The following is a 27,931-nucleotide window of genomic DNA, read 5'->3' as shown; positions in this document are numbered from 1 at the left end:
CTCCTCAACATGTTTAACCCGGCTGCAGCTTAATCGGCATTAGGAAATGAGAACAGCCGCAGCCAACTCTGCCCCTTCGCACATTCAAATGACTTCGAGTCTGTCCATTTCTTGGTGATTTTTGATTTTTAGCTAGATTACTTGGATAATTTCGATATTTTGAAGAGCACGCAATGACGCTCCATATTTCAGTTTCGTTTGCGAACTAAATTCTGAGTTCTCCATTGACTTCACTCCTGCAAAGCACAATCCACGACATACAGTACAAATTATGTATGTAGCTATTGAACATTCTGAATAAATCAACAGAAAAGGAGAAGCATTCAAGTTGAAATAGGTCTTGGTTTAATAAACTTATTGAGTCAAACGCAGGAAATAACTAAATATAAATTACTGGAGGTTCTGTCAGCTAATAAAAAAAATACTGGGAAACGGATTAGGATTACTGTTTTGGTATACCTACGAATAACATTTACAGACGTGACTACAACTCTAAGTAGGAAGGGGCGTGGAGCAAAGAGGCAGGGCATTCTTAAAGTAGGTTTCAACAGCTTAACACTTAGTTGTGGGAAATGGAAATACAAACTACATGGGGGGCCCTTGCGATGATTGAAAGTCTTATGATATGGCTTCGCTTAAAACATAAGGCTTCCAGTTGAGCATGGTCGGAAGGATTAGGCTCGGGTTGTCTCAGATCGAGCCTCTAATGATGCCGCACATGCGCACGCCTTGGCTTCTGCATGGTATTCCAGTCCAGCCTGGCCAGCGATGGGAGACTGCTCTCGTTGTTGTGATTCTTGGGCATTGAAGGGGCTGGCTCCTTAAGAGTGTAGTCAGGTGCCAGCACTATTGGCTGCAGGGTGCTAAAGTTGACCAGAGGGGCAGAGATGGGCGCATAACCGAGGCGCTCCGAAATTATGTTATTGGTGGGTAAGTTCGAGTTGGGCACAGGCAGTGGAGATTGGACAGGCGGCACATTCAGATTGAGTCCATACGCGTTTCTGAAAAAAAGCTTCGATTAGTCGTCGGTCAATGAGAATATGTGAATTTTAAGATTGGTGGGTTCAAGCCAATTGAAAGCGGAATTGAGTCTATCTACATTGGTGACGAGGTCAAGATTTAAGTTTGTTTGTATTATGTTATATGCAAGTGAAACAGACTATTGTGCTTCGTAAGAGGAGCAGACCTTGGGCAACCTATTTATTGGCTGAATCGCCTTTGCTTAGTTTTACTTTCATATTGACCGTCACTAGGGGCATCTTAGAGCTTAAGGGAACGAGAGAATGTAATCAATGTTGGTTATGGATCAGGCTAATATATTTACAGCGGAATAGTCTGGGTATTTCTGAGCGGGTCTTACCTCTTCTGAGTTATGGTGAACACGGATTTGCTCATAATCCGCTTTCCTGTGAGCCAGATGCGTCCAATATATTTGATGCGTTGTATGGCAATTATGGCTAGGGCAGCAGTCCTGTCAAAAAAAATAATAGTGTGTTTAAGTTACAAAGGGATCGACAAAAGAATATGCGGGATGACACATACTTAAACTTATTTTTGGACTTTCGCTGCTGTGCGTCCCCGGCCATGGTCCGCAGCGCAAGCTGCTCACTGGCCTGGTATCCCTCTAAAGTTAGTTTCAGATATCTTTTCTGATAGACCAAAGCCTTACGATGAGATTCTACGCGCAGATAGCGTCCGAGCAGCTGGCGGCAACGCTCCTCAAGCTCTACAACGTTACCACTGCCCGACCCGCTAAGCTCTTCGCACTTCTTCTGAAGAGCAATCCGCTCCCCAACCAGACACTGCACTGTCTCGGCCATCTGACGGTTCTCCTGGGTGTTCTCCGCTAGCAGAGTATTAATCTCCTTCATCTTTTGGAGGAACTGTGCCGGTACGGTATCGTCCGTACTGTGAGCGAGCCGATCGTTAGCTTGTGCCAGGGCCTCGGCCAGTTTGGCCTCGCGATGACCGGATCGACCCAAGTCGGAGCGCAGGTGGTTGACCTTCTGGTCAAGACAATCCCGTTCGGCCTCCGCAGCCAACAGTTTTGCCTTCAACTCGTAAATTTCGGCATGCAGATTGACGTTCTCCTGGTGCTGGCGTGTGCGTGTGTTGGCCCTGCGGGTCTCTGCCTCCTGCAGCGTGACCAGTCTCGCCTCGAGGCTCTGGATCTCACTAGCTTGCAGCGTGAGACGCTCGTTGAAGTGCTCCAGCTCCACTTCTGCCGCCTCCTTGTCGCGCGCCTGCTTCTCCATCTCCTGCTTCAGACGCTCGCAGTAGGCCACTCGTTCCTGCAACTCTTTCTCGTAGCGCTGACGCTCCCGCTCGCTACTACGCTTAGCATCCGCCGATCGCTCACGCTCCCTCTCGTTCTGTGCAGCCAACAGCTTGATCTCGCTGCGCAGGCGCTCTCCCAGCTCGGATTCGAAGTCGGCACGTGGCGATTTGCGGGGCGAGTCGCCGGGCGACTTCAAGAGCAGCGAACTGTTGCGACGACTCTCGGCCCGTTGGAGGGAAGTAAGTTGCGTCTGGAGGCGCTCACAGCGCTCGCGCTCCTGGTCCAGCTGCTTGTGCAGCTCTTCCTCGGCATCGAGGGCAGTCTCCAAACGTTTTCGCATGGCCTCGATAATGACGACGTCCTGCTCTTGAATGTCCTGCGAGTGCTGCTTTTCGCTCAGCAGCTCCTTGCTTAAGGCCTCACTTTGGTCACGTTCCAAAGCCAACTGAGTCTTGAAGGCTTCCAGCTGGTTCAGCAATTCCCGTTCGCTGGTGAAGTTCTCGTCGTCCGTTCCATTTCCAGTGCCCGGGGAGTGTTCCTCCTCCGTTTGAACCTCCTTTTGCTGCTGCTTATTGTCCAGATTATTTTCTTCCTCGCTCTCAATGGCCTTAAGGATGCTTGAGTCCAGCTGGGCCGAATAGTTCAGCTCCTTCTCCACCTGTTGTGCAATCTCATCCACGGAGTACTGCTTGGAACTATTTTCGCTATTCTTCAGTCGCTCTAGGTCCCGTTCCAGAGTCTGAACTTGTAGTTCCAGGTCAGCACACCGCCTGAGGGCAGTCTGCAGCTGCTCCGCCTTCTTCTTGACCTCGCTGTTGAGCTTCTCAAGTTCTCGCTTGCCTGCAGCCGCCGCATCTTCGCACTGATGATGAGCCGCGCTCACGCAGTTCAGCTCCATGCGTAGGTTCTGCCTCTCGGCAGCCTCCTGGGCAGCCGTCTCCAGAATCCTTGACTCAAGCGACTCGATACGCAGACGATACCTTTCCTCGCTCTCCTCGTGACCTCTCAGGGTCTTCTCGTGTCGGATCCACTGCTCCTTTTCCTGCTGCATCTGCTTTTCTAGATCAGATAGCTTCGCTTCCATTTCGCTCTGCTGTTGCTCTTTCTGTCGCTCCAGTTCGGTTAGTTTCTTTTGCAGCTGCTGTACATCCCCGGGGGTAGTGGGCCTCGGCATTTCCGGGGTCCGCATCAGCAAACTGGGAGTTTTTAGCTTTGAATCCTCTGTCAAATTGGAAAAGTTGATCTGTCTTGGCACCAGACCTGGTGTTAGACCATCGCTTCTCTGGGCCGTGATGCCCGTGGCCTGGAAGTAGTGAGGATGCTCGAACGTGTTGATCGGATAGGGAGCAGTAAAGCCACTGAGATCATCTGTGCGCTTGTACGTGAGATTGGCCACAGCCTCCTTGGAAGTTTCCTTCAATTGTCAGAGTGTAAGGGTAGGGTTAGGTTAAGGTTAAGGGTAAGGGTAAGGATAGGGCACTCACCATTGTCTGGTGCAGAAAGCCGCCCGCACCATCGCTCATCTGCAGGGGAGCACTTAGACTGAGCATGGCTGCTCGGCGATCCACATCCGGCTCGGGAAACTCGGTAATCGATCCTATGTCGCTGAGGGTGCGTGCACTAAGCTTGGCACTGGCTTCCTGCTTTTCAGCTGGGCCCGCTGCTGGCGAGGAGTTCTGACTGGCATTCTCATGAGCCACTCGCAGTTCTCTTTCCTTGGCCTCCAACTGGTCGCGCAGGTGATCGATCTCATCGTTCTTGTCCGCCAACATGGTCTCCATCAGGTCCGGCACCGCCAATCGATTGATCATCTCCGTGCGTATCTTCTCCTTCAGCTTGCAAATCTCGTCACCCTTCCTTTGCAGCTCGACCTGGAGACGTTCCACCACAGTGCGATCGGGTTTGGTGAGCACCGTCAGCTCTGCCTCCAGGCGTGTGATCTCCCCCTTGCTGCGTTGCAGTTGCTGTCGCATGGTGGCCATCTGCTTGTCCCTGGCCGCCAGCTGCTCGATGTGATTCTTCACCTCTCCTTGCAGCTCGTTGACGCGTGTGTTCAGGTCAGAGGTGCCAGCTCGATGCAGTTGCTCCGCCCTCTGTCGCTGCTCCTCCAGTCGCGTGTGCAGGGTGGATATCTTTAGGGTCTGCTCATCTATGCGGCCCTGCAGCGAATCCCGCTCATGTTGCAGCTCCTATACATTTGAACGAAAATTTAAAATGGTTAGATGTGCTACCTACAATATTTTTATACCCGGTACTTGAAGAGTAAATAGGGTATATTGTATTTGTGCGCATAACGGTTGTATGTAATTATATTCTTGATCAGCATCAATAGCCGAGTCGATTGAGACATGTCTGTCTGTCCGTCCGTCCGGCTGTCCGTCTGTCCGTCCGTCTTGTTGAGCGCCTGGATCTCAGAGACCATAAAAGCTAGAGCCACCAAATTTTGCATCCAGACTTCGGTATGCTCGGTATATTATCTTCAAAATTGTAGATTTGGGAGGTTTTCGCACTTTTGCGGGGCGGAAGGGGGCGTGGCTCATTTTTGAAATACACTGGTTTCAGTGTGAGCATACAGCAGTCCGGATCCAAAATTTGGTGGCTCTAGCTCTTATGGTCTCTGAGAACTAGCCGACAAACTAGACGGACAGATGGACAGACAGACATGGCTCTATCGACTCGTCTATTGATGCTGATCAAGAATATATACACTTCATGGGGTCGGAAACGTTTCCTTCTGTGCGTTACATACAACCGTTATTCCCCACAAATACAATATACCCTATTTACTCTGCGAGTACCGGGTATACAAATTTGACAAAACACCGCTTAGGTGCAGATGTAGTACTGAGTGCCAGGTATAAAAGTTGTGACGCGTAAGAAGCATCTCACACGTCCCTTCTTGTTTTTAGTGGGTGCGTGTTGTGCCTGTAGCGAGCAATGACCGACCGACCGTTTGACCGTTCCCTTAATCTGCATTTAACCCTTTCCATCATCAATTACAATGGACATGCATACACATACATATGTATGTATGCACTGTGCACAGTGGTTTGTCTCTCGGTGAAAAAGTTGACTATTTGATGGACTCTTTTCATTTTTAAATAAAATCATAGCTGCCACAGAAACATCATGCTCCATCCATCATTGCGTATGCAAACATATTTTTGTAGTTAAGGTAGAGAGATTAACTATAACTCGAACTGCAGTTCGGTCCACTGTGCTCAGTATCTGTATCTCTTGCTTTTGCACTTTTTGTATCTTGTTGGTGCTGATGATGTTGTTTACTCTCCCTGCTGCACTCATATTTATGCGGGTTCTTACGCAGCTTACCCTAGTGCTCTCTGGCTCTAATTTTCATTCCGTATCCAGCGGCATGTGTGTAGTAGCATAAAAACATTTTTAAGGCATGTTTGACATTCATTGCTCTGCCCCGAGGATAATGCAGATTTTTTAGATGTAACGGGTGCCAAATGTTTTATTTTCATTCCGCTAAAAAAAAGAGTCGCTACTCATATCAGAGAATGTTCCGGAAAGGGAAATACGAGTATTATTAAGAGGAACGGGAATGACGTCTATTTCTAAAGTGGAACAGCCCGGGCATATAAAAGAACAGGAGCCAGGAGACGCCTATTTCTGACACAGCGTGTTCCACATTGAACATTGATAACACACCTGCCATAAATCACAGAAAAATCTGAATATAAATCGGAATAGCTAGTATGTGCGAAGTAAGCAAAACATTTGTATAACTTTGTGGCACAACAAATTGAATTATTTAAATTTATATTATATTGTTATGGTATGCAGCAGAGCACGCCATGAACCATGAACAATGCTAGAATACATCAAATAAATAATTTGAGAGTGTATGTACAAATACATATATATGTATGTACATATTTACATTCATATTTATGTACATATGTTAAAACATTCTTGAAAACCATCAATTGTCGGGGCCACTTGTCGCACACACACAGAGCCACTGGGCGGATAGACTCTCAGGCAGTGCGAGGAACCTTCTGAGATATTAAAGTCCACAAACTTAAAAGAAACTCACTCGCAACGGGCCAAAGATGGGAAGCGTTTTCGGGCCGTTAAACATATCAGGAACAAGCACAGCAAACGATTCCTTTGATTAAATTATTAAACTAAGCACTTTTCCCACATTTTCATTTAAATTTCCCTTTCTTTATATGCTGTAAATATTCTGTATTCTGATAATATTCTAATATTCTGCTGTAAAGACACGAACGATCCGTTGAGCTCAATAGTTGAGCAGATCTGTTTAACAGAAAGAGAATGTTAAGTTAACACTTTGAAGCGAATGATAAATGTTAGCGAGGCTATGCTATCGATACTTTTGCTATCGATATGAAACGTAAAATGTAAGACGAGCATTTTGAAATAAAATATACATAAGTATTCACAACCGCTTAGAAAGGACCCGAGGGTGCTCTATTAAATCAACCAATTCCTTGAACTCCAAAGGAAAGACGCTTCTAGTTTCAGATGAATAAAGATGAACGTTTACTTACCACACAGCCGGAACGCATCTGCTGCAGTTGCATCTCCAGATCGCGGATCCGCTTAATGGCGGCCTCTTCAACGCGCGTGTGTCTATCCAGCTTTTGGGTGACTCGCTCCACGCCCTCAACGGTCAGAGAGGAATGCGAGGTCGAGCCCACTGCGGTGTGTGGCCTACTCCTGCCACCATGGACGGAGACATCTTCGGTGACACTCAGGCTGGCCGAATTGGAAGTGGTATTGGAGTTATGCAGCGATTCCAGGACCTTTGTCTTCTGCTCCAGCGTGGTTTCAATGTCCCGCAGCTTCTCAGCCACTTGAACGAGGACAAGGCTCTGTTCTGCAGATGGCCTGCCCTGCTGCAGCTTCTCCTCCAGCAGGCGAATCCGAGACTGATAGCCCTCGCCGATGTCCTTCTGGAGGCGGTGGACCTCCTGCTGCAAGGCATCGTTGGCGCTCATCTGGAGGCTGACATAGTCCTCCAGCTGTTTAGTCTTCTCGTCCAGCACGTGCTCGTTCAGTGACTTGGTCTGCACTTGGGTCTCCAGCTCCGAGATGATCTCGCGCAGCACAAAAATTTTATCAATGGATGCCTTCAGCTCAACCTCGAACCTATCTTTCTTGTCGTTCGACTGGCTCAGCTGTAGGTTTGCCGCACGCAGTTGGGCCTCCAATTGGGCGTACTGTGTAGAGGGTGTATAGGATAGAAACCCCAGAGTTATAGCACATTCATAAAAATTACTCTTACTTTCGCGTGGTGTGGTATAGTGGTATGGTGAAATTTTGGTAAAGTTTGATGAGGAGCAGTGTCCGGGTGCGTTCCCATTTCAGTGACAACTTACATGCTTTTTCTTTCTGAACTTCAACTATTAAATGCGGGTGCGCAGTGTGGTAGTGGGGAGAGGGTGCATAATTAGTTTAAATAGGCAATTGCTCGATCTATATACATCTAGTATGCGAAAAGAGAAGTGGATAGAGAACCACACCGAAATATTAAAAAACAATTCTAAGAAGCAATCGAAGTTTCAAATAAACTTTCATACAACTTCAATCTACAATTCCAATTTATCCACACAATTTAATCCCACATGGAAATGAAAATGAGTTCAATTTCCTACGAGAAAAATGTTAGTGAATGGACCCGACTCGCGCACATTTTAATGTGTATATGTACATTTGCATACACATACATATGTATACATATGTATATATTTACCTCTGGGAGTCTATAAATATGTCGGCACAAGCTTACGAAAATCTCTTTTGTATATGTACCTTTGATGGTGCCCTTGATTTAGTTACAATGCCCACAGAGGCACTCACAAAGGAGTTGTGAAAACCTACATATTCCGTTCAATATCCCATGAAATGTTTTTAACAAATGCTTTGATTAGTTTAGCTAATGTGCTTATTGTTAGTGTTGCTTTGCGCAATTGATTCAGTTAACACAATTCTTCTTGAGGAAGGCATACTATTAGAACTTGGCAAATGTCTACAAAACATTAGAACTTAAAACTAATCAAAAATCCAAAAAAGAAGGAATACATGAAAAATATAATACAATCAGATAGGGAAAGCCAGAGGCATATTAAACGTAAACTAAAACGGAGCCCAAAATCAACCAATTGAGATCTTAGCGATAGTAGATAGTGGACAGGACTCACCTCCTCGGAGGCATTGGCATAGGAGCAACATTCCTTCTCCTTATCGCGCAATTGCGACTTCAGTAGCTCGATTTCACGCTGGAAGTCGTCGCGTTCCTGCTCGCGCTCAGCGGCCTGATCCTCCAGGAATCGGCGCGTATCCTTGAGCTGCTTGTCAGCGGTATCGATCTGTTTGTGTGTCAGTGGAGGGGTTGTAACAAGGGCTCTGATTGGGTAATAACCTGGCTTACAAACTAATCTACTTCTTCAAGTGTACTTTTCATGCGTTTAGCTCTCACAAAAACGAGATATATGTATGTAAAGGAAAACGAGATCAATCCGTAGATTCTGACCCGAAGACTAACCTGTGACTGGAGATCTTCTCGGTCCTTCTTGCTGCACTCCACCACCTTGTCGCCCTCGCGGCAAAAGTCCTCGATCAGCTGCAGCAGCATGACGGTGGCATTCCCCGAGTCACGAGTCTGCTCCAGCTGATCCTGTTGGCTGCCGGGCGACGAGGAGAGCAGATGACGGGCCCGGTCCTGCAATGCAGTAAAGCTGGCCGACGACTGGTCTAGGCCCTGCTCGTGGAGGCTTTTCATCCGCCCCAAGCCGTAGCCCTCATTGTAATCCGTGTGGTTCAGCGAGTTCAACTGCGAAAGTTGATCGCGCAGGGCCTGCAGCTCATGTCCCAGCTCTGCATTGCGATCGATAGTGTTGCTCAACTGCTGCTGCAGTTTCTGTCGATCAGTTTCCGACTTGATCAAGCGGTTCTTCAGCTCCACAAGTTGGAAGGAGAGCTCGGAGGAGTTGCCCGCGTGCTGCTGCAGATCGTGCGGCAGGGAGGTGTGCGTTTTTTCCCCCTCCGAGCTGCTGTTCTTTCGCCGATTGGCCACACCCAGCTGCTGGTCGTTGAGGGAGTTGGTGCGCACGAACTTGGAGAGCAATTGCTGCTGCACATCAGCCGTTGTCTTGAGGCCATCCTCCGCCTCGCAGCACAGTTCATGCTCCTGCTTCTCCGGCTCTCCCAGGGAATCGTTGGAATCATGCTCCCGTTGCTTGTGCAGGTCCTCCGAGAGTTGCAGCAAATAGGTGGCCTCTGATTTCAGGCGCTCCAGACAGTCGGTCAGGTCGAAGTCCTCCATATTGTCTTCGTTGCTCTTGCTATTAATGAACTGCACCAGACTGGGATCCTCCACCAACTCTAGCAGACTATGTACATCCGGCACCAGACGCAGTGGCCGCGTATTGTTCAGGGAGCTGCTCAGCGTCTGCTCAAACTCTTCGCCGACTTCCTGACTGCGACTTTGACTGTGATTGTGACTGTGGAGCAGCAGACGTTGCACTTCCTCAGACAGCGTGGCATTTAGATCCTCCTCACAGTTGGCTACGCACTTGGCCAGCCGGCTGAGCACGCTGCGGAAGCTCTTCGACAACTCCCGAAGTCCATCGCGCTCGTTGATAACCTGCTCTAGGTCACGGCTCGAGTCGAAGGTCAAGTGGCGTTTGTTCTTGCGATTCAGCTGTTTCTCGTACTCCAGTTTCAGGCGCGACATCTGCAGGGAATCCCCAATAGGAAATAAAGTAGTACGGCATTCTCATAAGAGAAAGGCACTGCCCGCCGCATTCTAGACTTACCTCATCGGCATGTTTGATATTCAGCTGAGTGATCTCCAGTTGACTTTTGGCCGTAAATTTCTCACGCAGCAAGATCAGCTCCTTGGGCCAATGCTGATCATCCACAGCGTTCTCAGATAGCAGCTTCTGTAAGATCAATTTGTATACGGAATTGATAAAATGTAAGTCTGTGTAAGGTCTGTTGCATATCGCGAAAGGTTGCACATGGAACAGTCGGTTGCACATGGAACAGACGTTTTCACATGGAACAGAGAAAAGAATAGGGTAGCTTTCAAGTAAACTTTTCTGCCTTTCACCAAGGCATACATATTTATGGCTCTCATCCAAAATATTTACACTTTATTTACATTTCATTTCCATTTTGGACACCGACACTTCAGAGAGTGTCGATTGAGGGTGGAGTTAGACCAACAGACATATAGATAAATCTTAATAAAAACCTACGCATCCGCCATTCCGAGAAGCGGATGACTGGAGTGTATGGATTATTTGTGTTGCTGCTACTGCCTCTATGCCCCTTTGAATCAATCCTATAAATCAGCCATTAAAAACCGCATTGAACACAATTCAATAGGTCTCAGAGATAACGATTTAAAAGCGATCGAATAAAATCTCTCTTTCTCTTCATCTCTCTCTCTCTCTCCGAGGGTCGCAACCCCAGCTGATAACGAGTTTTCTTTGTTTCAATGTTTTCCAATATTTACGTCGGTTTGGACTACAGCACGTTCCACACGTTCCCACCACGTTCCCATTTTAAGACCCCAAACGCTCAAAACAAGTAAATAGTTATCCTGCACCTTGAGATCAATATTGTTTGGGATACAAATCTGAAACGCACTGCCTCCTTGTTTCTCTAAAATTCCCCCCAAAAGGAGTGTGTTCCAGCTACCCTACACATGTTTTCTGCACTGGGAAACACAATTTTCTCTTTATTTTCGTCACTTGCACGTGCTCGTGTACGTACATACATATATGTACGCATATATGTATGTAGAATAGTGTATGGGTTGGGTGCAATACTATAATATGTATTTTTAGATTTTCGCACAACAAGAATTGACGAAAAAAAATCTGCAAACGAGCGGAGAAGTCTCTTCGCTAATTCAAAACAAAAATGGTTTTTTCAGGGGTAGGTGAGAACTAACCCCTCCACTAATTGTTCATATTGAGTAGCAAGGCCAGCAGACTATAGGCCTGATTAATGACCTGCAATGGAAATCAAAAGTATTACACAAACCAAAGCTGTTCAAGTGTCCATGGGCCCTAACCACTCCTTTAAGAGTACCTTAGTGAACATCGGCAGCCCCACATTAAAAAAGCCGCCGGCCCGCAGGTACATGGGCCGATTCAGATAGATTGTTAACATCAGGATGAGGCGACGCAGACGAGGCGAAAGGTCTGGCCAGGCGGAACTGTAGAGGGCATCAGTCAACTTAGCGGCAGAGTTGGTGACCTCGTTGCTATAGATGCTGGGCAGTAGGATTTGCATGACCATCGAGAGCAAATATTGAATCATGGCTGCAAACTTTCCCAGATCCTGCATGACGGGAGTCTGAAAGGTGAGTGGCACGGAAGGAGGATCAGATACTCCCATTCACACTCGGGTTGGCTCACCATCTGTATGCTGTAGATGGTGCAGCAGATGATCAGGGAGCTGACTAATATCTGAAACAGCGTGCTCATCGAAATGAATTTCTCAATGTCGAGCGCCTGCTGTTTGAGTCGTTGGTGGAGGGCCACCAGATCCAATAAGTCAGTGCAGAGCTGATCCTCGCCCTGCTGGATACCACTGTTATTCAGTGCAGCCAGGCGCTGACCTAGCATGCGTAGACAGAGAGACAGATGCAGCATTAGGTACCAGTTGACGAGATCCATGGATACGTTACACAGGCATATAAAGGGGATCACCACCGCCTGATATATAAAGGCAAACCAGAAGGACACGGACTGCTGCCAATCGAAGGGGGTCCACATCCAGAATGGCAGCCTGTTGGGTATATTGAACAGACATGGTATCACGATCACGGGGATGACACCCACACTACACATTATATAGACGCAGACAACGCGGTCGAAGCGCTGGTGTTCGTTGCGCCACATGTCCACTTCTTGAAGCGTCTTCAGCCGAAAGCGGTCCACACTGCTCCACTCGGTTAGGATGCGCTGCGCCATGTGAGCATAGCTCCAGTTATTAAGCACCTTTAGGGCTAGAGCCGTCATGGTGAGAGAGATTAGCAGAACATCCACCGTGTGCTCCATATCAGTACTAAGGATAGCCTCCGCCCACAACAGTACAGTGAAGAGTAAGGTTAAACCGGAATGTAGAAGATAACCCTGCCAGTTGGTCCAGCCACGCTGCGGCCTCGGTCCCCCAGATGTGGGCCAGAGCCGAAACCAGCCGAGTAAGCGGAGTAGGAACCGCACTGGACGAATTCGGTCGATATCCATGGGCAAGTTTTAGCTTTGATTGATTCATTGAATGCCGATACAACCCCTTATATAAGCGCGTTTTAATTGATTTTGCTAATTGCTTAATCGAAGAGGCGGTCCTGGCTCCTTGACTTATTCAATTAAAACTCACTTAGCACACTCTCCACTGATATGAAAATCGATATCCGCTATGGAACGGTACTTGTGCATTTTTTGATAAATATGTATAAATAACAAAGATTTCGGAGGAAATTAAGTTTGAGCCTTAAACAAAAATAAACTCCCAGGCAGGAAAGCGATTGTAGCTGAATATGTGACCAGTTCTTCTTGGTTTCTTTTTTTGTCATAAGGGCAACGACTTCTCTTCTCTTTTGAAGAAGATACATATGAGTATATACACACAGATGTAAATGTTTTTTGACAACGTGCAGTCTAGCTGTTTTTGTTAACACAGGATTTAAATTTTTATGAATTTGAGAAATGTTTTGTTTAGGCCGGGGAATCTCAAGTGGTTTGCCCATTGACTTTCCTCACATCGTATCTTTACCTCTCTTACTTTTATGCACGAGTATGTATGCTTTAATGTTCTGCTATCGCCGAAACCACGTTAGTATTTGGATTGAAGCACTCGAACATCAATTGCCAAAGAATAACTTAATCAGAGTATTAAAATGTTAGAAGATTTGATTAATTTTTTTCCGTAATACCACTTGAAGATCGCTTTCATTTACGCCGGGAAAGTCGCAAAGTATTTCACTATATGTACATATGAATGTATATATATGTATGTACGAAAATTCCAATGAATAAAGCACCGACAATGACAGACGCGCACGCACGCGTTGAAGTAACAAAATAAAATGAGCGGGCACCCAAGCAGACCACCCATTTATAACAAGAAAGAGAGAAGGTCGAGAGAGAGAGAGAGAAATTGGTTCTCCGATCGTTCTCCCAATGGTGTGTGTGAGTGTGTTGAAGTATATTTAAATTTATGAGCGTTAATTTTAAACGGGGTCCAAGCATCCAAAATAACAACAGCATGCACTATTATGTATGTTTGGTGTTGTGTGTTTTGCACCCCTTTTTCCTTTCTCCTCTCTCTTTTATATTGCGTATCCAAGAACTGTTTAATGCCAAAGGAAGCTAGAATTTTAAACACTTCCGGCTGGGACGATATTAGCTCCGTTTCCAGCACTGATTAAAGAAATGTGAAATGTGTTCTCCGATCTTCTTTAACTACATACATACAGCTTATGTTTTTGTGTTGGTTCAAACAATTGTCAAAGAATGATGACTATGTGAAGAGTGATGCTATGGATCTGCTGGAAGGATAGCCGCTCAAGTCAACGTTCCCGTTGGGATCATTGACTGACTACTGACTTTTGACTGGGCCTTAAAATAGAGGGTATGAAATCGCAGGCTGAATTAATGCTACAATGATGCAAAGTTATGCCACAGGCACAAATCCAAAGTTCTTTTGGCAACCATTCGTCGCAGCATGATTTTCATGCTCCGCTACGGAAAAAGCGTTTCCACTCGATTTTGCTTTAGTTCTTGTTTTGGCTGCTTGACAAGATTTCGCACGTTTTTCTTTGACGATCGCGCGCGATTTGTTAAAAATAAAGCGGTACATTTTGCAGACGGAAAGTGAGATGTGAATCACACTCACTGAGCAGTCAGGGAAGTGTCGGGGAATGCAAGACATGCCATGCCGTGCCATGCCAAGCACTCACCTGTATTTGCCGCTCCAGTTCGTTGGCAATATCCTGGCGGGCTAACGCCAATTGCTCCTGCAATCGCCTTTCGTACTCCTCGATAATGCGCTGAACAACCTGAGACTCGTTGTTGAAATTCAGCTCATCCTCGTCAATGATGATGAGCGAGATGTTGGGTGCTGCTGACTTTGAACCCTCCACCTCTGCCGCTCCCGCACCTGGACAGGTACGTGGCGGAGATTCGACAGCAGGCTATACGTCGGCAGGTTAGTTGTTGTTTCCAAGGTAAGGCGTGGATGCAGGTAGTTACAATTGGTGTGGTTTAGTGGTTTATTATATTGGATTATAAATGACAGAGAGAACAGGAATATGCATGCGTTAGCAAGTTAGCAAAGCCAGGCTAAGTGCGTATACTTTTCGAGTAAGTCTCAGTCAGCGTACAAATGGATCGTTACCTTATAGTCGTCGTCTCCTTGGCTGCGCTCGTAAAACTTAATGCGATCGCTCAGCTTGCGCACCGTCAGCTCGTGGGCGCGTTTTATATCCTGCATGTGCGTCTGGTAGAATATCTTTAGCTCGGATATGTCCTGAAATGGGGAAATGGGTAAATCTCTTGACGATGCTAGTACAGATAAACCTTATTCGAATGTACTTCTATAATTATAATCCATTTAGATTCAGTTGGATTCATGGATATACCATTACAGGATCGATTGAATTAAATACAAAATATTAAATGTGATCGTGTCTGGTGTCAATAAACAAAATACGTAATTTGCGAAACTCAACTGAGAGGAGAGACAGTCACTGCTGGGAAATACTAAAGGAATAGGTCTAGCCTCCAGATCCATATCAATTAATATGTATCTAAAACCCGCATTGAATCCACTTACTTCCTTGTCATTCCGCCCTGAACTCCTGCACTCCCCCAGGGAATCTAATCCGCAGGGAGTCATTTGCCTGTGACTGGGACTCAGCAAGAGTTCGGCCCGTTTTCGCTTGCGCGGCGACGTCTCCTTGGCGGAGGAGGCAGCCACGGTCACGGCCTCCTCTGGCAGTTGATCCACCTCGGAGCACTCCGAAGAGCTGTCGCCAGCCAGGTGTTGGGATTTGTGTGAGAAGACATCGTCGGAGAACTGTTTCTCGAGGTCGGCACACTTGTGTTCAAAATACTTGCGTAGCTCCTCCACCTCCCTTGCGTGTGTAGCCTGCTGGGACTGCTGATTGCTCTGCTTTTCGCTCTCCCACTGATCGCGGGCAATCTTCAACTCTTGCGCACACTGCTCGCGGATAATGCTCAACTGCTGGCCGAGGTAGTCGTCGAACTTGCGCTGGACCATTAGGAAGAGCCGCTGTTCGTGCGGCAGAAGGTAGGTTTGGAATTGTTCTATCTGCTTAGTGAACGCCGGAGTCCACTCAGGTTGAAGGGGTTGGAGGCCAAGGTCGTCGAGGGAATGAAGGGGCACCTGTCGCTCCTTGGAACTGCGCGATCCTCGCTCCTCGTTGTCGGTAAGAAAGTTTCGATCCAGGTCGTCGTCGCTCTCGCTCATCAGATCCATGGATATTTCCGAAATGCGCTGGCCGGGATTGCATTCCTGATCTGGCCACACGGCACTCGATCGCTTGACTGCATCAATGGCCTCGTGAAGCTGCCTGCGCAGATTCTGCACCTCGCCTCCCAGGCGCTCTGCGTCTGCCTGAAGCTCTCCGCGAACGTTCATCGAGTGCTGCAGTGATTCGGTCAGCTTGGCAATCATCTCATCTCTGCGAGACACCTCCAGATACATGTCCAGCGTCTGTGGAAATTGTGGGAGAACTTAATATGAGAACAGGTCTATTAGTTTAAAAGGATCGCTTACCGGGCCCCCGAACTCTTCCTGCAGTGTTCGGTACTCCGTGGAATTGGTCATCATGGAGCTGGAATCTCGAGCAGAGGCTGGGCCGGCACAGCTTTCGCGGCGAACCGCCTCCATCTGCAAATTTAGGGAGGCCAGGCAGTTGTCCTTCATCTCGAGCTGGCTGTGCAACTCCTGCACATTAGCCTCCAACTGCTTCAGCATGTTCAAGCTCGCCAAACTGGAATGACTGCCTTCTGCTCTTTTGGCCGCCTGCTGAAGCAGTCTTTTGGATTCATCGGGGGATAGGGATGGTGGGACATGCTCTTGCTCCTGCTCTCGCTCCTCCTCGATAGTGGTGCTGAGGGAGAGCAGGCGCTCGCTCTCCTCGGTTATGTCCTCAAGCACATCTTTGCTGAACTCTGACAGGGGCAATCGCTCCATTTGCTTGACCTCCGCATTGCTGCTAGAGCTGCTATTCATTTCTCCGTCCGCTTCTGTGGGTGACAGTTTGACTCCATTGTCGTTGAGGATCTGCTGATTCATGGCCATCAAGCGCAGTTTCATCAGCTGCAGGGAACTTTCCTCATCATCGTCCTCCCCATCATCGCAGTCCACTTCCAGCATGGTCAACTTGAGTGGCTCTGGTTGAAGGAACAGTGGGGCCAAAGCTTTGGCATCTTTGTTCTCCATAACTACAGGCTCCTTTAGCATTGGCAGCATGAGCGTTTCCACTTTGGCTGTGGGTGTGACCGCATTCTGTACCGTCTCATCCTGCGTCTGGGAGGCCTCCTGCCCTTGCTCTTCATCTAAATCCGTTATCTGATCCACTTTGTGCGATGTGTTGGCAGTCTCGTCGGCTTCGTAGGTCACCTCGATGGACTCGTTGCTGGCCACGATCTCCTCCATTGAATGATCCTTCTCCTCGGTTAGCTGAGGCTCCTCATCCACCTGCGTTTCCGGTGCATCACTTGCACTCATAATGGCCTCGCTTCTCTGCTCGCCTCTAGACTGAACCGGCTCCTCAGCAAGCTCTGAGACATCATCTGTGGTGCTTTGGTTGCTCAGGCTCTGATCCACGATATCTGGTTCATCTTCATCTTCGTCTTCGTGGCGGGAGTGCATTAGATTCGACTGCCCCAGCGGCAGACTTATGTCCAAATCATCATAATTTGAGGAGCAAAGACTAACTTCAACTTTTGAACCATCGTGACGTACATTGTCGGCTTCGCTCTCATCGTTCAGCGTAAGGAAGTGCTGAGCCAACTTTCCACCCGAGAGCTGGGAATCATCTATGCGAAACTGTTCCGCATTCGCACCCGCATCCCCTTCCTCCTCGTCATCATTGCTGCTACTCAAACTTTTGGCACCCGGTTGCTCCTTTGGTCTGCGGTATGCAGCCGGGCCTGACAGAGACTCGACGTGGGAGCTGAGCTGCTCCTCCACTTCACTGATCTCGATGGCCTCTTCGATGTCCTCCTCAATGCTGCTGCTTGTCGTGGTCATCGTTGTTGTGGTGGTAGCTCCTGCCATCTCTGCACAGCTTGTTGCTGTGGCTGTGGCTGTCGTTGCCGTCGTATGTTGCTCGGCCATCTCAATTGTCATGGAACTGGTGGGCGGCTCGATACTAAACGAGGACACGGTCTGGTCCTCCTCCGTGAGACTGAGGTTGTTTTGCCGCCTTAATAGTTCCTCTGTGTCTGTTGATGTGACAGCGTACTGAGTGCTGCTGGACCTGCTTGTGGCCGCCGTCAAGCTGCTCCTAGAGATTATGTACGTGTGCGTGGAGTCGTTATCGTTATCAAAGTCATATGCGTAGTTGGCCTCTCCATCAGCGCTGCTGGCAGCATGTTGCACTTCCTCTGTGAATTGCGATTCGGCCTCTTCGACTGTTGCCTTCCTAGGCCGCTCCTCGAACAAAAAGTTTAGAGTGGGTAAAAACTCAACTTCCACATTTGTTGCCGCTTCGCCTCGTTTTTCTGGATGTTTTTTTCCAGTCACTCGCGATGTTGCTGGGGATGGTGCTAGGGATGTTTCTGGCAACTCTTCGGCTGACTCGATTGCCTTGTTGCTGACGCTGCCGTTGTGCGTGCGCAGCAATGAAGTGATCTGTAACGGAAAGCATCGTGGACACAAGAAAACAGATTAGTGCGGCTTCCTATTTTTTGGTGTCGAGTCTCGAAGTACCCTTGCAGATCAAATCGCTTTAATGACAGCTACAAGAAAGAACCGAATTGGAAGCTGTTTGGCTGATTGATGCTACTTAATTTACAAGTTCTTTAGCAGTTTCGATTATTTCTATAATATTATGTATATGTAAATACATATGTATGTATGTTAATAACTTTGTATATATGTATGTTTGGATGTATGTACATTTGTCTACCTGGGAGACTAGCTGGCGTTGATGGGGAAAACGTACAACCTTTACAGTTTATAGTGAAATAAGCTAATTATACCCGGTACTTTTGTTTGTGCGAATAACAGTTGTATGTAACACACAGAGGGAAACGTTTCCGACCCCATAAAGTATATATATTTTTGATCAGCATCAATAGCCGAGTCTATGTTTGGCTGTCTGTCCGTCTGTCCGTCCACCAAATCCACCAAATTTTGCATCCAGATTTCTGTATGCTTACACTCCAAGTGTATTTCAAAAATGAGCCCCGCCTCCTTCCGCCCCTGCAAAAGGGCGAAAACCTGCCAAACCTACAATTTTGAAGATAAAAGAAAACTAAAAACGCCATTCCGTAGGGAAGGAACATATCTATCAGATCACCAAATTGGGATCCGAGTGGATCATTATTATAGCCAGAATGAAGAAATTAATTTGCAGTTTGTAAACCCACCCCGTCCCGCAGCTTTTATTTGTTTTTTGCACATTCTCTCATTCACACTCTGCTTCGCTCAGTGTGCGGCCTCTGCCTCTGCCGCGTCTCTGCCTCTGCCAAGACTCTGCAGTGTGTGGCTCTAGGGAAGGAGGGCGAGCTAAAGGAGCGTGTTGGCGTGAGAAGTGTTGTAGATGTAGATGACAGATGAAGAAAATATGTAAAACATATTTGACATTTGACAAAAAAAACCGCTAAGGTACAGATGTAATACTGAGTTCCATGGTATGAAAGTTGTGACGCGTAAGAACGTCTCACACGTCCCTTCTCGTTTTACTTTAGTTTGTATTATCTTAGCCACTGAAAATAACAAATGGACTTTTTGTTGCCACAAGTTTGAGGCAAGCACGCTTTTGTTGCCATCCATTTCATGTTAGATTTTTCTAGATTATAATTCCACTAATTGATGTCACCCAGTTTTCGACGTCCGAGACGCATTATCGGGATTTTTTCGTTTCCGAGGTCTGCCATCATGTCTGTGGCACACTAAACTTGGGCGAATGGCACTAGAAAAATCAAATAATGTGAACAAATAAATAAAAAACGATTTCGAGCCCCTGCCAATCTCCACTTGACCCGTATCTCAAGTGTGTATCAGCAGCCATGGAACCTCCACCTCTGCTGGAGTGGGATGCTGACCGCGCTTCTTTTGGTTTGATGGATTGCAGATGTTCTCTGCCCTGCTCTGCTGATGGGATCTCCGGGATATTATATTATTATTAGAAATATTCGAAAAATGTTCATGTTTGCCAATAGAGTTGCAACAGGGCAGCTCCCAGAGAGAAGTTGCATATGGTTGATTTAGATATATTTAGACCTGCCCGCAATACTTAATTTAAAATAAGATTCAGTCCACTTGACATATCTATGGGGGCAAGGACAGGGACAGAGACTGGGGGAGAAAAGGTGTTTGTTTGAAACGTGTGCCATACATGAGTAGGAATCCATTCTCGAGTGGTGTGTGGAAGTACTTAGTATATGGCACTTTCCAATTAGATTTTACAGCTGGAAATGTTATCAAATCTTTTGTTGAAAAAACTCGTATCGTATACATATGTATGTACTTATGAAGGTATGCATCAAAGCAATGCATTTGAAGCGGTATTTTCAACATTACGCATACGCTATGTGGGTCAGTGTGCAACGCGTGACAAACTCTTCGGACTTATGTATTCCATTAATAATGTGCTGCCGAAGTCTACCCACAGTCAGCGATCTAACCCAATAAATAAACCAACTTGAACGTCCTTGAACTTGTCGGAACAAAAAGATAAACAAGCCAGGTTGGAAGTTCCAGTCCATCATAACGCATATCAGGATAACAGTTTGTCCTTATAGTCATGGCAACGGGCACTCCGTGGGGCAGGGAAAGACTATCTTTTTTCTGCTTACAAATTGAAATTTGTTGCTATAGCTTGGTCCTTCATTGGGCTGTTGTTTGGGTGTGACACACATTCCAGATTCCAGGTGGAGTTTCTGCGGGGTTTGCACTTTACCAACTAATAACAACAATTCCACCACACCACACCCTTTGTCAAGTCGGATGAAGCCTTTGCCGCTAATGGGGTTTCTCGCTTTGATTTTACTGTAAGATATTTTTTATAGACATTCTATATTGGCACGCATATTACGCAAATAATGATTAAATTAACGATTCGCGTGGCGTAAAGGTGACAATGAAATATTGTCTGGAAGTGGGAAATGCAACGAGGCATTAAGCCATACTCCATGAAGAGAGTTATGTAAGTTCTGGACTTGAAAGTGTATATCATCATCATTGAGAACATATAATAATATTTGATACCAAGATATTAATACATTTCTCAGAAATGTAGCTAAGTTTGTTCATCATTTGCCTAGAATTGCAGCAATCCATAGGCAGGTCCTGGATAACCTTGTTGTGCAGCGATGGCTCGATGACAAAGGCCCCGCACCACTTGGCAAGCTCCAGACTCGGATGGTCTGGCTTATCCCTGCAGGAAGCAAGTTCCCCGCAGCCACAGAGTATAAGACGTTCAAAGCGATACTCCCGGCACCTGCGATCCCCGCAAATGAGGGGAGAGTGGGCGAGAGCGGACGTTAACCCTAAAGATCTAAAGAGCTAAAGTTCACTTATCCACCAACACTTACATGCAATTTGCCCATTTTGATGTTCGTCTCTCATTCCATTCCATTCAATGATCACATTATCTTTATTAAATACAGTTTACAGTCACTTAAAAAAGTCCATGCACCATTTCAATGCTCTTATGTGTCACATTGTGCGAAAGTTATCTATGCAAATTGAACCAAACGCATTTTTTCATATAGTGTTTTTACATCTCTACACTGGTAAAGGCACAGGCACCACACTTTTATCTTTTTCTCGGAGGAGCGACGGAAAAGTTGCGACCGCCTGCAGTGCGAGTTCTTTTATAAGTAAAGCGTCGTGCGCCCTGCCCGAAGAGGCATTCAATTGAAATTCGTCAGTCAATCCGTAAGAAATCAAAACGAAAAAAACTGAAAAGAGAGGCGAGGCGGCCCCAGAGAGCAACCGACAAAGAGCGACAGAACATTTTTACAGCGCGGTTCCAAGCGGTTCCGTGCACCGTATGTGCGCTCCCAATTCTTATTTATAAACACCATTTATACATGGAGTATAGGCGCTGGCACTTTTTATACCCACTACTCGCAGAGTACATAGGGTATATTGTATTTGTGGTGAAAAGTAGATGTATGTAACGCACAGAAGAACACGTGTCAATAGTATCAGTATATATCAATAGATACCGTCAGATATCAGAGACTATAAAAACTAGAGGCAAATTTTGCATCCAGATTGCTGTATGCTCTCACTACTAAAAGTGTTTTTCAAAATTTCTCCTTTCCGCCCCCTAAAATCGCGAAAATATGCTGTATCCACAGTTTTGAAGATAAAATAAATCTAAAAACGCCATTCCGTAGGGAATGACCATATCTATCAGATCACCGTTTTGGGATCAAATTGTATCATTATTATAGACAAAATGAAGAAATTCGACCAGCAGCTATGTATATACATATGTATGCATGTATGCGGAATATAGAAAAACAAATATCATTGAAATAAAAGATTTACTTAATAAGGGCGTTGCTAGTATTGGGGGCAAACGTCTTCCGAAAGTGCATAGACGCATAACGTGAAGGGTATGCTTCAACAGCACTTTTAAAAAATCCTATACATGCGAGCAGATCTAGAATACGTATGCACACATGCATCTGTCGAGAGCCTGGACCCAGCGCTAGAGCCAAAAAATACCGCAAAAGTTAATTTTTACTTATTTGAATAATGTTTTCACAGGAAAGATAATTTAGATAATTCAAATAATTCAGATACAACGAGAAGGGGCGTGTGAGACGCTTCTTACGCGTCACAACTTTTATACCTGGTACTCAGTACTACATCTGTACCTAAGCGGTTTTTATCAAAGTTTACATTTGTTCTTCATCTGTAATCTACATCTACAACACGTCTCACGCCAACACGCTCCTTTAGCTCGCCCTCCTCCCCTAGTGCCACACACTGCAGAGCCACGGCAGAGGCAGAGGCGGCACACTGCAGAAGCAGAGTGTGAATGAGAGAATGTGAAAAAAAGCTGCGGGTTTAGCCACTGCAAATTAATTTCGTCATTCTGGCTATAATAATGATCCAATCTGATCCCAATCCGGTGATCTGATAGATATGGTTCTTCCCTACGGAATGGCGTTTTTAGTTTTCTCGTATCTTCAAAATTGTGAATACCTCAGATTTTTCGGGGCGAGCTAAGTTTAAAAACTCTAATTATATTTTCGTCATTTTTGTTTCTTTCTTTCAAACAATTAATAAAGCGAAAACATTTTTTTAACTTCTAAAGTACAACAATAAAAGATACAACTTTTGATTTTGTTTAATTAATTAATTTTCTTCAGTTTGATACGTCATTTTACCCACTGTGCGAGTATTCGTAAGTTCAAAGGCGCATTCAATTTCGATTTATTCTGTAAAAAGACCGTCACGCTGTGGTATGTATGTGTGTATGTTATGCATTGTGGAACCAATATGATGACGCAAAAGAGGGTCATCGAATATTCACATTGATTTAATAAGCAAAATATATTTTATTATATTTCTTAATTGTTTGTCAATTTTCGGATTTGTCTTTAACAAGTAAGTACATATCATGCCCAAACTCAAATTCTTTTCAAACTTTCATGTACATATGCATGTATGTATATACATATGTGTGGTCTTACCCAGCCAAATAGAGTATACAGATTCATAGCGATCTGCCTTGAGCTAAATATTTGACAGCCTGTTTCTCGTACTCCCGTGCATACAGCGGCAAACTTGTCTGTTTTTATGGGTCTCGGTTGACACTTGCGACTATCAGTTAGGCATATTTCGGCTCCCTCTTAGATGTGTCCCGAGTGTTCTGCACATTCTTGTTGATTGTTGGTCGACTAACTTTAAAAACACGGATACATGGCCACACGTACACTAAATATGTTGCAGGTTATGTTCCACAAATTTTTTACGTAAAATTTCAAATTATTTCAGGTTTGTCTTCTTTAAACACTCCACAAAGAACACACTACAACACACTTGAGGGAACTAGCTATGAAACACATTTGGTTTATTTAAACTAGACAAACATTTCCCGGTTATAAGTGAAATAATTCACATATTTCAGAGACCGGAAAGAAAAGAGGACAGAGCACCCGATCAGAACAGTTGCACGTATGTATGTAATCGCTCTCGGGTCTAATGCAACTGACGTGCCGATCTATCAAACATTACTCTTTTATTTTTGGGTCTTGGGGAAGAGAGCTCTTAGGCTGCAGCTCACTGAAGCGCAGCATCAAATTGTTTAAAAATAATCAATCGTAAACAAAAACTGAACGCTTTGCAGAGAAAGATAATTTCTACTGAAGAGAGAATCAAAGGGCAAGAATAGCAGAAAGAGAAAATGAGGCCACTTTTATAGCCTGTTCCAAAAATAAGTTTTAAGCAGAGGATTGGATCTATTAAAGATAAATGCAAATGTAAAGATTAACTGAAGGAAACACGAAACAAGGTTCATTACAATGTATGTATAAACCGTATGTATAACCCGAAGATAATATCTCCAGATATTGTTGCATTTATGTATTTTTATATACTGACAAGTCAAGTGGCAACAACTCGAATGAGGAATAGTTGTGAAGTGCAAGAATTTACGATTTACTTAAGCAGACGTTTTGCCATTTTGCCATCACTTATAATAAACATTATGCTTGAACTACTGTGTAGGGAGAAAAGAGAAATATCCAATGAGCAGTCTACCTTCCCCAACATATAATTGTTTGCATTAAATTAATAAAACAGACAATTTACATTTTCACATTGTGTTAATATACAAAATATATTTTTTTTTATTTCTTAATTGTTCGTCAATAGTCGGATTTGTCTTTAACAAGTCAATACATATAAACAAATCTATACATATACATGTATATTTATATAAAAAATATCTTCAAATTTGTGTACATACATATGTATGTACCTGGTGCAAAACTCTTTAACAAAGGCTAGTCGGAATATAGTTCCTTTATTGTTTTGTTTTTTAAATGCTTTGCTTTCAGTTAAGGCAAGTTGTATGTTCCCCTTGGGGATAACATTGTTCTACTTTTTAGCTTTAGATATGTCAATGGTAAATTTTGGCCATTTTCAATGAGCATGTAATAATAATGTAATAATGTACATTACATTAATTAATGCTCATTCAGCTAGTCCTAAAAATGTCCATAAATATAATTTTTGTTAACTTGCAACCCAAGCCGGGTCCAACCAATTGTAGTTTTGTTCAACTCTTGGGCGGTTTTTGCTTTGTAGTGTTGTCTACAACTGTTGTTTTGTTAATCACATGAAAAGGGGAAAAATTGCGGCAATTCCATAGATCCTTATACTTTGAGGTCACTCAGGTCTTCCGACCTCCTTCTGCTTGAATTTGGTGGAATACTTGTAGAAGTCGGACATCTCGAAGGGTTTTGTCACCTCCTTGTAGGGCTGAAAAGTGGCCTGCTGCACCACGGTCATGTTTTTTGGCGACTCTATACGTATATCCGGCGACAAGCTGGCCGTGGCAACGGTCAGCGGAGGGGACACCAAAGCTGTCTGTATAGCACTTCCAAAGCCACTTCCATTGTTGTGGTTCTGCTGAACTGGCGGTGGCCTCGGAGGCGGTGTTTGCTGCATTTGATTTGGTTTAGGGGGTAGCTGGCGAAATGGTGGTATTTCCAGGGGTTCCAGGGGATAAGAAATCGATATGCCCATAGTCTGCTCCATGGCATTAAGATACGATGTGGACTGACTGAGCAGCGCCTTTGAGCTGCTGGACACCGCATAACTTGCACTCGGGTGGTTTTGCACTGGCCGCTGATTTGACATGGAAAAGTGACGACCAACACCGGTCCCCGAGACCGACATGGACTGGGAAGAGAGCTTGGTCCGCGGTTTGGTGGCTGACGCTGCCTGACTGTAGCTACCATTACTGCTGCTCCCGGCTGGACTTTGTGGCTGAGAATCTATCTGGCGAATCACAGCAGGTCCATCCAGAGAGGACTCCAGCCACTGTTTCGGCTTGGCCTTCTTTTCGATGGTGGTCGAGGAGGACGACAGTGAGATCTCATCGTGCAGCTGATAGCGACTGGGCAGAGGAGCTGCCAGCATATCGCTAGAGTGCGACTTTACCTCAATGATCCCAAGCTGGGGAGGAGTCAAAGGAGCGATGTGGGACTGGGATCGCCAGCGCTGCTGCTGCTGCTGTTGCGCTTCCATGTCCACCGATGCATAGCTGGGGGCCAGGGATATGGCATCCAGCTGACGATGCTGCGGGTGGTTGTGCGGCACATGCTGCTCGTAGCTGTGGTTGCTTGGAGACGCTAGCGGCGAGACGTACTTCTTGATGTTCTGACTGGACTTGATGAAGCCGCACTCGTTGTAGCTCTGATGCGTGGGAGACAAGTAGTACTTATCGCAATGCACTATGATGGACTGCTGTTGCGGCGAAGCCTGCGGAGGATGCCTCAGCGTGGCCACATTTGAGGAGTTTGCCGAGTACATGGATATGACATCTGGCTGGGATCTCTGATAAGGCATCATCAGATGATGCGACTGCTGCTGCCTCATGTACTGCATTTGGCTTGGAGTGGGTGTAGGTCGCTTCTTGAGGGCGCTCTTCACCATCTGATGCTGCTGCTGGGCCTGCTGTTGCGCCACACCTATCACCAACATGTCGCCCACTCCCCCCGCTGGCTGATAGTTGTCGTACTCGGAGCTGCGATTCGACATCGTTTCCGACTGCAGAATGTTGTTATTTATGCTGTTGCTGCTGGTCTGCTGGCTCTCGCGACTCTCCCGACTGGTAGTGCTCTGCTTGCGTCTCAGAATTGAGCTGCTCTCCTTAGTCAAGGCCGGGAGCTGCTGCTCGTGCTTGTACTGCTGGGCCAGCTGGGAGAAGAACTCGTTGATGGTCATCTGCTCATAGTTTCCATTGATGATGGCTGACTCCTGCTTCTGGATCTGCTGCAGCAGCCAACTCTTCTCGCTTAGGCGCTGCTCCAGGACCTGCTTACGCGCCTCCAGAGACTCCCGCTTCACTTTCGGCTCATCCTCGTTCGCGTTGTTGCTGGTGCTGTGGTTATTGTTTACGTTATTCGTGTTGTTGTTGTTGCTGCTGCTTGTGGTCGCCGCCTGTTCCTCATCTTTAAGACTGGCCATGTTTCTTGTCTTGGGCGCTTTCAATTGCATCGCCAGGCCAGCGAGCTCTTCTTTTGGTTGGGTTGGTTTGCGTTGCGGTGCGTGTTTTGTGATCCTAAAAGGGACATAAGCAGTCTTTGATCAGTCGCCTCTTGGCCTGGTTCATTATGTTTCTTATATTGCTGCTTATTATTTTAGTTCGGAGTTAGCTTTTTGTGTTAGAGACGTACACTAGTTGAATCAGTTTTGATTTATGTACAGACTTAAGTTTCCTTTTCACTTTTCCAGTTTTATCACGCACCACAACCACTGAAAACCATGAAGTCTGGAGACTTTGCCGAAAATAAGAGCTATTGTGAGCTTTTTCCCTTCCTAGCAAATCCCATCACCAGTCCCAGCCACGGCACATATGTACATACATATGTACGTATGTTTATGTACATACATATATAGGTAGTAGATTTCGTTGACGCACCACTCAAGACACTATTCCGGCGACGACTTAATATCAAACGTGCGAAAGTCGACAAAAATGCCAATACGGTGGGTCTATTCGCCCAAACGGATGTTTTCCCTTCTGGCATTTCATTCATAAGCCAGGCCCTGTAAGGGTCGGTTTTTAATTAGTGAGCCTCCACTGTTAAAAACTGTAAACAGTGTAACAGTAGAGTGTGACCCATGCAACCACACACTATGGAAACGGAACAACTACTTCTATGACTAACAAATGAAAAATTATGCATAATTTACATAGATCGATTAAAAAAACCCTCTCATGAAGCAGTGAATAAGATCAACGGGTCAAGCTGAAAAAAATAAAACTTTAAACTCACCAAAAAAGGCCTAGACTGTAGTTTGGTGTTATATTTCGTCAGCGCGTTCGTTTAAGGAAGGGCTGCCTGCCGATGGGGGAATCTAAAGGATTTAGATTTTCTGCAACACAAGCACCAATGAAGCAGTTACCCTGCCCATCTGGTGCCTACCTTGTGTCTTTTGTTGCTGCAGCTGCTCCTCTTCCTCCTAAGTAATGCAGCGTAGCGTCACTGTCACTGCAACGCGGCGTCCTCTCACTCACTCTGGATGACTTATCCCCGTGTTTGGTATCAGGTGCTATATGTGCATGCGTTACACCCCGGAGTTTTGCTTAACTAAATTAAAAATGTATCAAATTATACTTAAAAAACGCGCAAGAAAAACTAAACTGCAATGCTCCGCCTACATAATTAAAACAACACGACACGC

At 45.7% G+C, this 27,931-nt stretch overlaps 3 protein-coding genes across 17 annotated transcripts; all 3 read right to left on the bottom strand.

The window, feature by feature from the left end:
* Positions 1-322: 322 nt before the first annotated feature.
* Positions 323-23,532, bottom strand: LOC117580195 (pericentrin). 11 transcript variants are annotated; one of them, XM_034266557.1, is made up of 14 exons: positions 23,206-23,531; positions 16,091-18,175; positions 15,125-16,027; positions 14,687-14,818; positions 14,250-14,483; positions 10,087-10,212; positions 8,814-10,004; positions 8,470-8,637; positions 7,648-7,671; positions 6,817-7,488; positions 3,763-4,467; positions 1,543-3,692; positions 1,361-1,471; positions 323-1,001 (listed from the first exon to the last, which is right to left on the bottom strand). In XM_034266557.1, the coding sequence occupies exons 1-14, from the start codon at positions 23,230-23,232 to the stop codon at positions 704-706; spliced, it is 8,826 nt and encodes a 2,941-aa protein (XP_034122448.1). In that variant the 5' UTR covers positions 23,233-23,531; the 3' UTR covers positions 323-703. The 11 variants fall into 11 exon arrangements, with proteins under 11 accessions (XP_034122448.1, XP_034122449.1, XP_034122453.1 ...); XM_034266561.1 differs by lacking the exon at positions 323-1,001 and adding an exon at positions 1,174-1,266 and having other exon boundaries at positions 14,687-14,828; positions 15,126-16,027; positions 23,206-23,532; XM_034266558.1 differs by lacking the exon at positions 7,648-7,671.
* On the bottom strand, positions 8,815-27,931 carry LOC117580196 (bromodomain-containing protein DDB_G0280777). 5 transcript variants are annotated; one of them, XM_034266570.1, is made up of 6 exons: positions 27,673-27,931; positions 27,523-27,588; positions 24,916-26,824; positions 12,334-12,342; positions 9,630-9,633; positions 8,815-8,827 (listed from the first exon to the last, which is right to left on the bottom strand). In XM_034266570.1, coding segments are annotated over exons 3-6 (1,839 nt in total). In that variant the 5' UTR covers positions 26,741-26,824; positions 27,523-27,588; positions 27,673-27,931; the 3' UTR covers positions 8,815-8,826. The 5 variants fall into 5 exon arrangements, with proteins under 5 accessions (XP_034122461.1, XP_034122460.1, XP_034122459.1 ...); XM_034266569.1 differs by having other exon boundaries at positions 24,916-26,804; XM_034266568.1 differs by having other exon boundaries at positions 24,916-26,804; positions 27,523-27,931.
* LOC117580197 (putative odorant receptor 71a) lies at positions 11,083-13,057 on the bottom strand. The gene is made up of 3 exons (XM_034266573.1): positions 11,701-13,057; positions 11,372-11,638; positions 11,083-11,292 (listed from the first exon to the last, which is right to left on the bottom strand). The coding sequence occupies exons 1-3, from the start codon at positions 12,532-12,534 to the stop codon at positions 11,239-11,241; spliced, it is 1,155 nt and encodes a 384-aa protein (XP_034122464.1). The 5' UTR covers positions 12,535-13,057; the 3' UTR covers positions 11,083-11,238.

This window comes from Drosophila guanche, unplaced genomic scaffold, assembly GCF_900245975.1.
Source record: "Drosophila guanche unplaced genomic scaffold, DGUA_6, whole genome shotgun sequence".
Classification (NCBI taxonomy): Eukaryota; Metazoa; Arthropoda; class Insecta; order Diptera; family Drosophilidae; genus Drosophila; species Drosophila guanche.
The sequence above is the reverse complement of the archived record's forward strand: the minus strand, read 5'-3'. Positions and strand labels throughout refer to the sequence as shown.